At 37.2% G+C, this 14,293-nt stretch overlaps 1 protein-coding gene across 1 annotated transcript in view; it reads right to left on the reverse strand.

Annotated features, from left to right (window-relative positions):
- The window catches only part of Camta (Calmodulin-binding transcription activator), a 705,348-nt gene that overhangs the window by 250,973 nt on the left and 440,082 nt on the right, over positions 1-14,293 (reverse strand). Inside the window, exon 19 of the mRNA XM_068226037.1 lies at positions 12,356-12,545. Coding sequence (XP_068082138.1) covers positions 12,356-12,545 — 190 coding nt within the window. The remainder of the gene's footprint in view (positions 1-12,355; positions 12,546-14,293) is intronic.

Raw genomic sequence — 14,293 nt, forward strand, 5'->3', positions numbered from 1 at the left:
TACAGTCTAAAATGGTCATTACTTCTGAACCATTCATGCAAATAATGTGCTGACAAGGTTATTGTAATTCTTATAAAATACTGGAGGATGTCAAACAATTTATTTTGATGAGGAACTCGAGGATAATATCGAAATATTTATTCAATTTTAAGGAGTTATTTTTTACCGCGGACTGTAGCATAAAATCGCTTCTAGAGGGCAGCCGGTTGGAAATAGGTATGTGCCATCGCGGACTTTTTTGTAGAGGATTCTATGCTCTACATTTCGTACGCTTAGGCCCCATTCACAATGCAAACGTAACCGTAAACTTAACGACGTAACGTAACCGTAAAATTAACGTAAAATTTGTGGTACGGTATTCACAATGGGGGAACGTAACATTAACGTAAAGAGTACACAGCAGCCAATCGAAACACTGCCATGCTATTTAGCACAGAAATCAGTTTTGGGCTATCTCGCAGTTTTATATTTCAATACCTCGATGGAATCAAACAACGTGGTAGCGGAATTCATATTACTTCAAACATCTATTGCTTTGCTCCTGAAAAGGCGATCTAAACAACGGTGCAGAAAATGGGTTCATCGCTTGAATCAAAGAAGGTTATCTCAGGGCGATTTCGGTAATCTACTGTAAGAAATTAACCTCATCAGTTCGTTTTGTACATGAGGATGAAACCTGAACTGTTTGCTTTTCTTACGATTTGGTTCCCCTTTTCTAATAAAAAGAAACGTAAGTTCTCCTTTACCGACATCTATGCCCCTATCTATCATACCCCGATGAGATGTTTGAATCTATTTCTTTGGTTGATATAGTTTTTGTAAACTAGTAGTCTGTCATAATGTTAAGAAATATATGTCTCATGAGAAATATACAGGGACACTGTATTATCTGGTTTTATTTATGACAGGGATTGTCACTCGCCCGGTCGCCAACGCTGCGAGCTTGTCTCCCGCTATTTAAAGTCAGATGTCATTGCTACAGCATATTTATTTCCACATATTCTCCTTCGGTACAGTGTCTTTGTAATTCTTTTTCCTTTTATCATACACACATACATACAAAGATTATTTTGAAAGAGAATTACAAGTGTTTCGTCGAAAGAAGTCATTACATCGCTCACAAAATACAATGTTTACGTCTGCTCTGATTGGCTGGTTCTTAAACTTAACGTAAAATTAACCTCAAGAGCTTGGAGTTTGCAGTCTCTTAATTTTACGGACTCGCAGTTTAGTTTAGTTTACGTCGGCGCATTGTGAATGGTTCCATCAGATAACATGGCCGCAAACTTCTAAGTTAACGGTAATTTTAAGTTTACGTTACGTTACGTTTGCATTGTGAATGGGGCTTTACACTTGGGGTCTATCGTTGATGGTTCACACAGCGTAAGCGTCTCACTTGCTCTCATTGGCTAGTATTTGGATCTCTCTTGTAAAGGTGCTCCTATTGGCTACCATCTCAGACATGCTTTTAATGTAATTAATTTGAATTGACTTTATTATAAGACACGTCTAAAAGTAAATTAATAATATTCAGATACGAAGTATAGAAAACTTACACCAAATAAATGAATGACAGCATCAAAACCCTTCACGTGCGTGCATTTTCTTGCCCGCCAATATTAGTTCCGGTATTCTAAACCCAACAACTATTGGCTTCCAGTCTTAATAAGGTATTCTAGAGTACGCATACGGAAAAAAATGCTTAACTTGATGCTGTATATTTCGTCAAAGTCAGTTTCTATTGAACGCGCTATGAGTGCCTTCCAACGAATTAAAACCTATGTAAGGTCTTAACTTGGGAACTCTAGCTATAGAGAAGGAATTTCTGTGGAATCTTAGCAAGACGCCCGACATCAAGACGAGAGTAATGGATATATTTGCCGAAATGAAGGACAGGCGGATTAAACTCATTTACAAGAATATTGTTTAAGGTGACTTGTACGAACAACTATTTATTTCTTATTCCTCTTATTAAATCTACATAAAAATGAAATATATTGCTTTTTTTAAATTTTAAAAGTATGTTGTTATTTGACAACTCCCGCGGCATATTTCGTCTATATTTAAAAATAAATCAAGTGCACGTAGGGTTATAGATTGTTATAGGGTTTGTCTTATTTTCAGTCATTAATATACTACTGAATACAGATGTATGCGTCGAAAACAAAATTCCTTATAATAATAATGTGATTGAAACAGTTTACATAATATGAATCTCTGTGTACCCCCTTACTTAGTTCACGCTTCGCCACTGCGTGCAGTACTCATAGTGTTCGCGCGCGAACTGACGAACCAGTGTCGATCACCTGCCGCGCGCGCGCAGTCGATACACGGCTTAAGGATGCTCTGAGTGCTTTCTTAGAAACTGTAGCATGCTTTGCTAGGAATTTGACACTTTCTTTCAGTTGTTACTCATAACATTCATAAAAAAGGGTTACTTTTACTCACATGCTCTGAATATTTTGTCTGGAAGTGTCTTGTTAGTTTAACAGATTTTGAACTATTGTTGGCTAAAATATCCAAGCAAAGAACAATAAATAGTTACCATTCCTGGTTTTTCACAAAATGGCGGCAGCGGCTACTATCCGCACACTTTATCTTGGTGCATTTACATCCTAGTGCTGAATCGGTCGACCTCGGCGATCTTCGAGATTCATACTGGCAACCTTTGAAACACAAACTATGAATCGCTTAAGCATCGTTGTGCGACATCTGGCGTAAACTTTACGTACTGGTACTGATGTTGTTTACACATCAAAGTCAAAGTATAGAATTCATGCTAGGAACAAGATTCGCATCGAGAGATATGTTTTATAATGTTATATAATGTGTATGTGACATAGTTGTTGGCTTAAGATGACAACGGTTTAGAAATTTCATATCGATCGATCATATTCTCGATTCAATTCAGATTTCATTTTCATTCAGTTGGCAGCACCAGGCAGCACTATCGATACCGGGACAGCTCCCTCCTTACTCCTCACCCCGTACACAAATGCATCAAGATAAAGTGTGCGGACAGTAGTAATGTTTGTTCTCTGTGCGGCAAAAAGTGAGAAATCGTGAGGAATTCGTTAATTGTGAAGGGGACTGTGGATGTAACTTTCACGAGGAATGCACACGAATGTCAAAGAAGGCTTACGAGGCTGTAAGAAGTGATCCGGAAAAAGTGTGGAAATGTAAAAGTGACGATTGTCACCCGCCACCTAACCTAAGCGATGTGATGTAGTTAAGGCGGTCACGGAGAAGATAAAATTATCTGTTACAGAACTGAAAACTTTATTCATGGTTGAACTCAGTGCTATTAAGGAAGCGACAGAATTTATAAATGACCAGTTTGAGAAGTTCAAAACGCTCACAGATGAGTTGAAGAAAAGAACATCTGAATTAGAAAAATCTCTGGTAAGTGTAAGCAATGATACCAGACAGGCTTTAGATGGGTCAGAAGACCTTAAATAGTACACCCGCAGGAACAATTTGATAATTAGTGGAATGCCAGAAATGGCAAAAGAAAATGTGTATGACTTGGTAATACAAACAGCCGGGGCATTGGGGGTTGATTTGGGTATTCAGGAGATTGATGTCGCTCATCGTCTGCCGTCAAGAGGTGGGGTTGTTGGAAGAATTGTGGTGAATTTCACTAACAAGTGGAAGAAAGATCAAATAGTGAATGCCAGAACACAGAAATGAGTGTTAAACACCCAGGATATTGGACTGAACTGCCCATCACGCAAAGTTTTCATTAATGACCATCTTTCGCCCAAGAATGAGAACATTGAAAGAAGGTTCAGGCTACTCAAGCAGAATGGCAAAATATTTGTCACATGGACAAGGGACTGCAAGATCTACATCCGCGAAGCTAGGGATGGACCAAGCATGCTCTTCAGCAACGAGGCAAAGATCGCACACCTGGAGAATAAACACGGACAGCAAACACTGCAGGTGTTCACACGAATTTATACTGATGTTAAATGGTAGAGTACATTTATAGGAATAAGGAAATAATAAGTTCTGTTGAGATCCAGTGTGATACTATAGAAAATTATAAATTACAAACTAGGAATCAAGCTCTAAGTTCTAAATTTAAATGTATCTATATCAATGCACGAAGTGTTAGGAATAAGTTTGAGGATATTATGCTTATTATTGATGAGGTGTCCGACTCGTTGGCTGTATGGTCAGCGTACTTCGGTTCAGAGGGTCCCGGGTTCGATTCCCGGCCGGGTCGAGGATTTTAACCTTAATTGCTTAATTCCAATGGCCCAGGAGCTGGGTGTTTGTGCTGTCCTCAACATCTCTACAACTCACACACCACACATAACACTATCCTCCACCGCAATAACACGCAGTTACCTACATATGGCAGATGCCGCCCACCCTCATCGGAAGGTCTGCCTTACAAGTGCTGCACTCGGCTAGAAATAGCCACACGAAATTAAATTAAATTATTGATGAGGTTACAGAACTTGACATTATAGTTTTAACAGAAAATTGGTTATCAGATGAAGAAACATTCTTTTATAATATACCTAGCTTTGAAACTTACCATCTAGCTAGAGAGGGTACTGGAGGGGGACTGTCAGTGTATGTATCAAGAAAATGGACAACTAAAGTCATTAAGATCATTACCAGTTATCACAGTATTCTCCAAATAGAAGTATTTAGCAAAAACCAGAGATATGACGTAATTTCATATTACAACCCAAAGGAGAGTAATACTATTAACTTTATGATAGACCTTGAACTTGTTTTGTGCAATACACGAAAATCAAACTCATTGCTTATAGGAGATGATAACGTAGATTTTTTAAAAGATAGCAATATTTATAGGAACTATGCATCTTTATTGAATTGTTACAATTTTTACCCCTGGAATACAAGGCTACCAACAAGAATAACACCCACATCCTCAACTTTAACTGATCATATACACTCAATCTTTGCCACTGCTGATTACTGTTTATATAATGTAATAAGTGACCTTAGTGATCATAATATTCTAATTTTAGAAGTAACAACACAAATTAAAGAGAGTACCGGTACTCCATTCAGTAGTCACATAAATGTACAAACAAACATGAAAATAAATTACACTCAGCTAAAGTAGCTAGTTCAAATATTTGGCAAAAACCACCACGAAAAGATACACATAAGCCATGGGTAACACAAAAATTCCTATAAGTGGTAAAAAGAAAAGATATCCTATACACAAAAACTAAAGCTAAAAACCCTTCAACTGAAACAATTGAAGAGTACAAAAGATGTTGCAAAGACATAATTAAAATGAAAAGATTGCTAAAACGGTCATATTATAATCATGTAATTAGAAAAGGGGATACTAATAAAGAAATGTGGATGGCAGTAGCTTAAACCAGATGCTTGGTAGAACTAATAGTAAATCAAAAGTTATAGAACTTGTGTATGAAGATGTTCAACACACTTCTAGTCAAGATATTTGCAACGCTTTTAACACATTTTTCATTAACGTAGTTGAAAACTTGGTTAAAGATCTTGGTCCATGTAACCCATCTTTGATATCTAATCATACGATCTGCAACTCTCTGTACTTTACGCCAACAGATGTTAAGGAAATTACACAAATAACAGAAGCACTAGCCAACAAGAGTAACTACACAGATGATGGAATAAATAACATACTCCACAAGAGGTGTGTAATTCATATGGCCCCCTTGCTCACTGAGATAATTAATTTGTCATTGCAAACAGGAGTAATACCAGATAAATGTAAAATTGCAAGAGTGGTACCAGTTCTTAAGAAAGGAATACAGTCTGACCCCGGTAATTACAGGCCACTATGCATAGTATCTTCACTAGCAAAAGTACTTGAAGTAGTAATAAAAAAACAAGTTTTGAATTTCCTAATAAAAACACATTTCTTCTACAAATTTCAGTATGGCTTCCTACCAGAACCATCTACAGTTAAAGCCGGAAGGTACGCTTGGCAACGCTGTATCTATCTGTCAAGCAGAGGCCGAGGGAAAAGGGGGCGTGTCCGATTTTGAACGACTTCGCCCATATTCACTACATTTAGACCAACACGATGATTGTGATAAATGCACACTCTTCGTAGAATGGTGCTAAGAAACACGCACAGCAGTAAATGCATTCACTGAAGTTAGAAATACACATGTTACATGAATAACAACAAAATTCTTTAAGAACAGTACTCACAAGCTCGATTATTGTGGAGTGTTGAGAGCTCTCTCAGCTTAGTGTTTTAATCCTCACTGCTGACATAACTCATATTCTCCATCTGCTTTTAGCACTTATTTAACATGACGATGCAAAATGAAGACAATAAACAATCTATCTCACCATTATTTTCACGCCCACAATGACGGCGTTCAAACCAGAACTGTTAATTGCCATTTCTTGCTAAAGCAGCTCAGGAAGAGAAAACAGAAATTCTTTATAATTTTCACAACCCAGATGGTCTTCGTATACCACTGTTCTGCAGACACACATGCAATACAATGTGATGGCACCTCTCTGAAGTTCTTCAAAATAGAGGTCACCTGTTTCATTAGCCTGCAGGAGACATAAACAAGTGTCACAGCTTATCCTTGATATTGTCCTTATTGTAGACCCAGAAATGTACTGCATATTGCCCCTGACATCTCGAAATGCCCACCAAAAAATTCACATGATAAATGTGAGTCTAACTTGTTTATTTTTTCCATACTGAGCGCAATAACATCTGTCTTGATGGAATCAAGACATTTCTAATTGGCTACAACCAAACCTCACTTTTCCATACCATCGCCACCACTGCAGCTCTAGAACACCCTTAGTCCTAATTTTCATCTCACTTTCTAGGACTTGAGGTTCAGTAACATTGTAGTTACAACCAATAAGCTATACTAAAACCTTCTTTCTAAGTTATCACTTTGAAAGTTTCTTGACAGTAAATAATTTGCTTTCACAGTTCCAAACGAAACTTTTTGAGTAGGGCCTAACCCTTTTTTCCTTTTAGACCAAATAATAATAATAATAATAATAATAATAATAACTGCTTTACGTCCCACTAACTACTTTTACGGTTTTTGGAGACGCCAAGGTGTCGGAATTTAGCCCAACGGGAGTTCTTTTACGTGCCAGTAAATCTACTGACACGAGGCTGACGTATTTGAGCACCTTCAAATACTACCGCACTGAGCTAGGATCGAACCTGTCACGTTGGGGACAGAAGCCTAGGGCCTCAACCGTCTGAGCCACTCAGTCCGGCCCTTTCAATGCAAAGTTCGAATTGTTCCCTTAAACATATGAGGCAAGACAAAGAGTGTGCTTTCACTGTTTACCTCACGATACTCTATAAGACTGTGAAGCATTTTAATAGATTTATTTGTACATATTTAATACTAACACTTCAAGAAGTGGTTGCTATATAATTTAATAAATTAGCATTTATTTGAGACCATTTTGATATCTTACCATTTGCTAAACATGTCATTTCTTCTACCAACACCTGATAACATATACAGTGACATTCATATCTTGGTGAATTTTCAGTGAATGAGTTACATTTGGCATATCTTCCAGCCATACAATACAAACTATTCAGCCCTGGTTAGCCTTCACATTATTTCAATAATAGGCTCTACGTATGCTTATTCTATCACTTATCGTGTTATATATAGGTACTCGAATATATTCGCTAAAACTTAAATGAAACACGAGACGAAGTTCACTAGACATCAACATACATGGACAGATCTTGTGCTTTCACCTTGGCCTCCAATGGACATTGCCAAACTTATATGACTCCGGCTTGTAACTGTAGTCGGCTATGCTTCCTACCCAAACATAGTACACTTTCAGTTGCATTTGACATAGTGTCCCATATACAGAATGCATTGGATAATAATAAAATAGCAGCTGGACTTTTCATAGATCTTGCAAAGGCATTTGACACAGTTAACCATATCCTACTACTTAATAAACTAGCAAATGCAGGAATTAGAGGAATAGCCTTTGAGTGGTTTAAAAATTACTTAACTTATAGGAAGCAATATGTTAATATCATTGAAACTAAAGGGCCCATCTACAATCTGAACAAAAATAATCTAGTAATAAGCACCTCAGAAACCAAATACATGATATTCCATAAACCAACACAAATTATCAATACTTGTAATGAACCAAAAATTGGCAATGAGCCCATTGAAAGAGTAAAGCAGTTTCCATATTTAGGCCTGGCTTTAGACAATAACTTAAGTTGGAATGAGCATATCTCAAATGTAAAGAAACAATTATTAGTGTAATTGGAATACTAAAAATATTGAAGGACTATGCAATAAACAACCAACACTTAAGAAACATATACACCTCCCTCATACATTCACACCTTATGAACATGAGTATAATATGGGGAAATAGTACACAGGAAGCTGTAAAGGAACTAGAAATACTCCAAAACATAGCTTTAAAAATTATGTATGGATATGATTTACTAAAACCATCTGTGGAAATTTTTCAGGAAACAAACATATTACCAGTACAATGCCAGATTAAATACTCTCAAGCTTTATTTATGTTCAGGTATAAAAATAATATGATTTCTGTTAATAAAGAACTACGATACAGCAAAGATATTCACACCCATAACACAAGATCAGCAGACCAGTTTTACAAAGATTCCACAAACACTACCAAATATGCTGATAAAAGCATTTGTTATTCAGCAAGCACAGCCTTTAACAATCTACCTCCAAAATTGAAACAAATCAATAAGTTGTACAGATTTAAAAAAGAAGTACGCAGGTACTTCCTTGAACAGTATGTTGGAGAATAAATCAATAACCAATTTGTAACTATTTTTCCACCTATGTTTAGTTTATTTTGAGTATCTTCTTTTTCCCATGTAAAATAATGATATGATGTAAGTCAATATTTGTAAAACATTCCTTGGTATATATCTAGGCTTATGCCTTATCTGTTAATGAAACTAAAAGCTGCCAAGCTGTGATTATAAAGGGCAGTACCTCCTTGAGCCACTAGCTCACCGGGACATAATAAATAAGTGTGTGTGTGTGTGTGTGTGTGCGCGCGCGCGTGCGCGTGTGTGTGTTAAAACCTAGGTTTAGATAATCGTCTTGAGATTTGTGCTCTTTTGTTTTTTGTCAATTGATGAACCTTTGCCATCAAGAGCTGAAGCAGATGTGGAAGATGAACATTCAACTAAATTAATATCTTATTATTGATTAGGTTCATGGTGTGGGTTACTGTAGTCACGTCCTAGTTCGTGAACCATAGGCAACGGCTGAGTGGCCTAGTAAGTGGTCCTGAGAGTCGGAATACCAGTTGCTATGGAATGGGAGTGGGCATCTCGGACATATTCTGAGTCATGGCCCTCCTTGTGCTCAGGCGGCTAGGACTATACAATTCACCGGTGGTCCATAACCCGTTAGAGGAGAGATCCTCACTTGGACTATGTGCAAGTAGGGTAGCATCCTGCTTCATGAATTTACTGAGCTCAGAACATTTTAAACAAGCCTCGGACCTATAGGAGTAACGGAGTCCCACTCCCGTTTGACAGGCGACGGACTCCTTGGAAACAACTTGGCGAACGAAATGGAACTCGATGGGGAGCTATCAATATTAATGGGGCTTATGGAAGAAAGAAAGCAGAACTGGCTGAGTCAGCAAAAAGGATGCATCTGGAAGTGCTAGGAGTAAGTGATATTCGGGTAAGGGGAGATAACGAGTAAGAGATAGGAGATTATAAAGTGTACTTGATGGGTGTTAGAAAGGGAAGGGCAGAGTCTGGGGTAGGGCTCTTTATCAGGAATACCATGAAAATAGGTGCAATTAGTATAGTTTGAAAATTAGCCTCTAGAAGACTAAATTGATGTCAGTAGGTAAGGAATTCAATAGAATTGAATGTCAGATTGGTGATACAAAGCTAGAACAGGTCAATAATTTCAAGTATTTAGGTTGTGTGTTCTCCCAGGATGGTAATATAGTAAGTAAGATTGAATCAAGGTGTCGTAAAGCTAATGCAGTGAGCTCGCAGTTGCGATCAACAGTATTCTGTAAGAAGGAAGTCAGCCCCCGAACGAAACTATCTTTACATCGGTCTGTTTTCAGACCAACTTTGCTTTATGGGAGCGAAAGCTGGGTGGACTCAGGATATCTTATTCATAAGTTAGAAGTAACAGATATGAAAGTAGCAAGAATGATTGCTGGTACAAACAGGTGGGAACAATGGAAGGAGGGTACTTGGAATGAGGAGATAAAGGCTAATTTAGGAATGACCTCGATGGATGAAGCTGTACACATAAACCGGCTTCGGTGGTGGGGTCATGTTAGGTGAATGGAGGAGGATAGGTTACCTAGGAAAATAATGGACTCTGTTATGGAGGGTAAGAGAAGTAGAGGTAGACCAAGACGACGATGGTTAGACTCAGTTTCTAATGATTTAAAGATAAGAGGTATAGAACTAAATGAGGCCACAACACTAGTTGCAAATCGAGGATTGTGGCGACGTTTAGTAAATTCACAGAGGCTTGCAGACTGAGCGCTGAAAGGCATAACAATCTATAATGATAATATATGTATGTAATGTATTGATTAGGTATTTTCTAGGGGAACAGGCACTCGACAAAACACTTTCACAGGATCGTTTTTCACCACTATGAATCAGCCGCTTGTCCACAATTATGGTGATACATTTACCACCGAAAGAGTATATCTCAACGAAATCCTTTCTTCCATTTGTGTTTGTCCTGTGTTCCTATTCTTTTGCCACATGTATTTATCTTTGTCTTATGTTTCTTCTCTATTCCTGTACTTATCTGTCTTTCTTCTTATTCTACACTTCCCACAACAAGATTGAAGATCTGTCAAGATGGCCCCTCAGTGAGTGTTGAAGCCTGCTCTCCTGATGAAGCTGGGAAGCAGAAATGTGCTCATCAATGACTGAGAAGAGATGGATGTAGAAGAACTGGGATGGATGAGGAGAGAGCCAATCTGTTTGAAGTCTGCAGTGTATGAAGATTTGGAGATTGTCCCAATCCTTTTGTGCTTTCATGTTTGTCTTCATCTCATATTTATGTTGCTCCCTATTCCCACACTGACCTACCATTGCGTTAATCATATTACATTTGTTCCTTTCTTCTCTCTCACTCTCTCTCTCTCTCTCTCTCCGACTTGATTTATCAATAAAATAGGTTAACTACCCCTACTCAGAATGAGGAGAAATCCATACTGTCTTTGCACTGCCTGACAATGTGTTTCAGGCTGACAAAGAAGAATCTATTCTCGCACCATAGTGAGGTACTGTTGGTAATATTGCCAAGTAGCTTATTGTCATTAAGGTACAATGGATGGAAGTTAGTGCCATGGGTGGTAGGTTCGGATCTGAAAGGGTGTTAGGGTAACTGCTGTACTTAAAGACATGTGACAGCACCTAATCTCTGAACTTGTGTTGGGATGGTCTAATTGCCAGCCTTTCTGGATAGTACTTGTGAAATTTTAAGTAAGGTAGTGTTTTTTCATGAAAGTTTATTGGTTTTGAATAGGAGTAGAGAGCATCTTGCCTGTCTTACTGTACTGAGAATCTGAGGATAGCAATAATTGTTCAAAAATGAGATGAAGTTTGCATCATCATATGAATTTCTGGCCTTAGATGTGCCCCACTAGATTACTCTCCATGCACCACCCCCTCTCCCCTCACCCACCACTTTGATACCTCTACTATAGAGTAATTCACCCTGACATCTTACTATTAAAAAAAAAAAAGATATACGATAAATATAACACTGCACGTGAGTACATTATGTTCATTAAGAATATGTTGTTGATATACAAGACTGTCAGTGACATTCAAATCCAAATATATAATCAATTATACACAAAACCAAACCAAACTTCTCAGATTTTCTTGCCTCCTGGAAAGTAATGTTACTAGAGATACGTTATTCTTGTCCTAAGCCACCAATATGTAGTGAATATTATCCTATAAAATCATTGGAAAAGTGTAGATAAATCTCCGTGTGTTAACTAGCCAAGAAATCTTTATAATAATCTGCTCCTTTCTTTTGGTCATATTCAGGGACAGAAAAATTCAGCCAAACACTTTTTGTATCAGAAAGGGTACAGCGGGTACCTTAACTTTAAAATGATCCTAGAAGTTGTTGAAAGACATAAAACCTGAGATCTCATTGGAGGAATTACAAGACCAGGTTTAAAAAATGTTTCTCTACTTTCATTTTTCTTAAATAACTGAGTAAAAGTACATTTCTGCCAGTCAAGGTTCACAGTTTAAAATACAAATTTAAAATACAAATTTAGAATATAAATTTCAAGAAATGAAATAAAGAAAATACCAACTTACCTGGAGAGTTTAGGCGTTTCACGCCCACTCTGCATTTTACTGCTGCGAGAACGTAGAGTTGGAAGGCTGTCTGATGATTGTACTGAAGCTAAATGTATTCCACTGTCTACTGACGGTCGTTTTACAAGGCGCTGATGTGATTGGGGAACAGTGACAGAGTTAGATAAAGTATTACTTGAATCAATGGCACCTGCAAAAATAATGGAGAGAATCTGCATTATGCATAGCAGCATAAGAAAACATAAACCTCTAGTATCATGAATGGATTAAAATGAAATGTCCCTGCATTGTGCCGAAAGCTGCTCTACTCCAGACGTGGTCAGTTTTCATTGCAAAATCAAAATCTAAGACTAAACAAAGTTTTCAGAGCAAGCTTGTAGTTTTATACAGACAGTCGTGGTTTGAATCCTCACAAATTCTTGTGGAATTTTTGAAGTGAAAATTCATATCCTTCTAGCTCAGATTCCATGTAGAACTAAATGCTTTATGGCTATGATAATGATATCAACAATCACAAGAAGTGCAAATTTGTTTGCTATTTTTAAAATTCTGTGCATGAAGTACCTTCAGCTAAAATTAGTCTAAGGAATGTCGGAAGTCATTGAAAAGGGGATTCTTAATATGCCAGTAAATCTACTTTTCCAAAGTGACTGTGTTGGAATTAGACCTACCTTGAGCAAGAGAGGTGTACGTGTAACTAATTGTGATAATTGACCAGTTTAATGACTTTTCTCTATTATGAAACATCAAGTTGCATTCAATTTCTGGAAGGCTAATATGTAAAGAATAATTTGGTAATCTATAACTAAATCCAAATTTACCTAAGTTCAATGAATTGTTCATTTAATAAATTGAGAGCTAACATGGAGTGAAATATCTCCCCTTTTCAAAACAAATATACATATTTTGAATGCTAATGAACCAGACTTAACATCAGAATCACAAATTCTTGCTGTTCAAAGACTAATGCTGAGAGTGAAAATATTGTAAACAATAAAAATGTACAGCTGTAACAAGTACACTGAGGTCTAAAGAGGAGTTTAATAAAGGTAAGGAAAGAGAAAAGAGAAGACAGCTCATTATTTGATTGCTATAAAGTTAGAAAAAGTCACAAATTGCAAGTATCTGTTATAAAAAGCTTTTCTTTAAATCACTTGACAGTTGGTTAAACTAAAATACTTAAAGTTTCTTTAAAGATGTGACATTCACTATGTTTATCAGGGAAGGAAGGCAAAATTGGTTTCAGTACATTCAAACAAAGGTTGTTATTGACTAGAAAACATTAAAAGTTTAATCTCTTTTATTATCTTCCCCTGGAAGAATTAATAAAATTAAAATCCAACACTAAAAAGGAACCACAGCTCATTTTCCTGCAGAACACTTGTTACTGGATCATTCCAATGAGACAAACGGTAGTTTAAATAGAACATAACTGTATTTCACTCCAACTTTTACATCATCTGCTTTATTATACGTATCATTAACCCTGGACAGGTCGCATGGAGTCTTTGAGAATCAGACAGATCAGAAAACAAGTTGACAACTTAGCCACAATCCAAGAAGTTTTTACTTTGTTTGTTACGAACTGCCAAAGGTCATATTATGTCGGAGAGTATTTCACAACTGATGAGAAATTAGAAGGCTTTAGGGGCAAATGTCACCTCAGACAATTTATAATGAGCAAACCAAGCAAATATGGTACCGGTATTAAAATATCACTGGTAGATGCTAGAATATGTTACACTGCTAATCATGATGTGTACGTTGGTAAACAGACTGCTGGTCCTTTTGATATCAGCAATAAGCCATAAGATGTAGTGAAATGGCTCAGCTCTGTCATTTCCAGGACAGGGTAGAGCATGACAACTGACAACTGGTTCATGAGTGCAGAGCTCATGAATGACTTATTTTGAAGTAATTTCACACTTGTAGGAACAA

Source organism: Anabrus simplex, chromosome 2 (assembly GCF_040414725.1).
Source record: "Anabrus simplex isolate iqAnaSimp1 chromosome 2, ASM4041472v1, whole genome shotgun sequence".
NCBI lineage: Eukaryota > Metazoa > Arthropoda > Insecta > Orthoptera > Tettigoniidae > Anabrus > Anabrus simplex.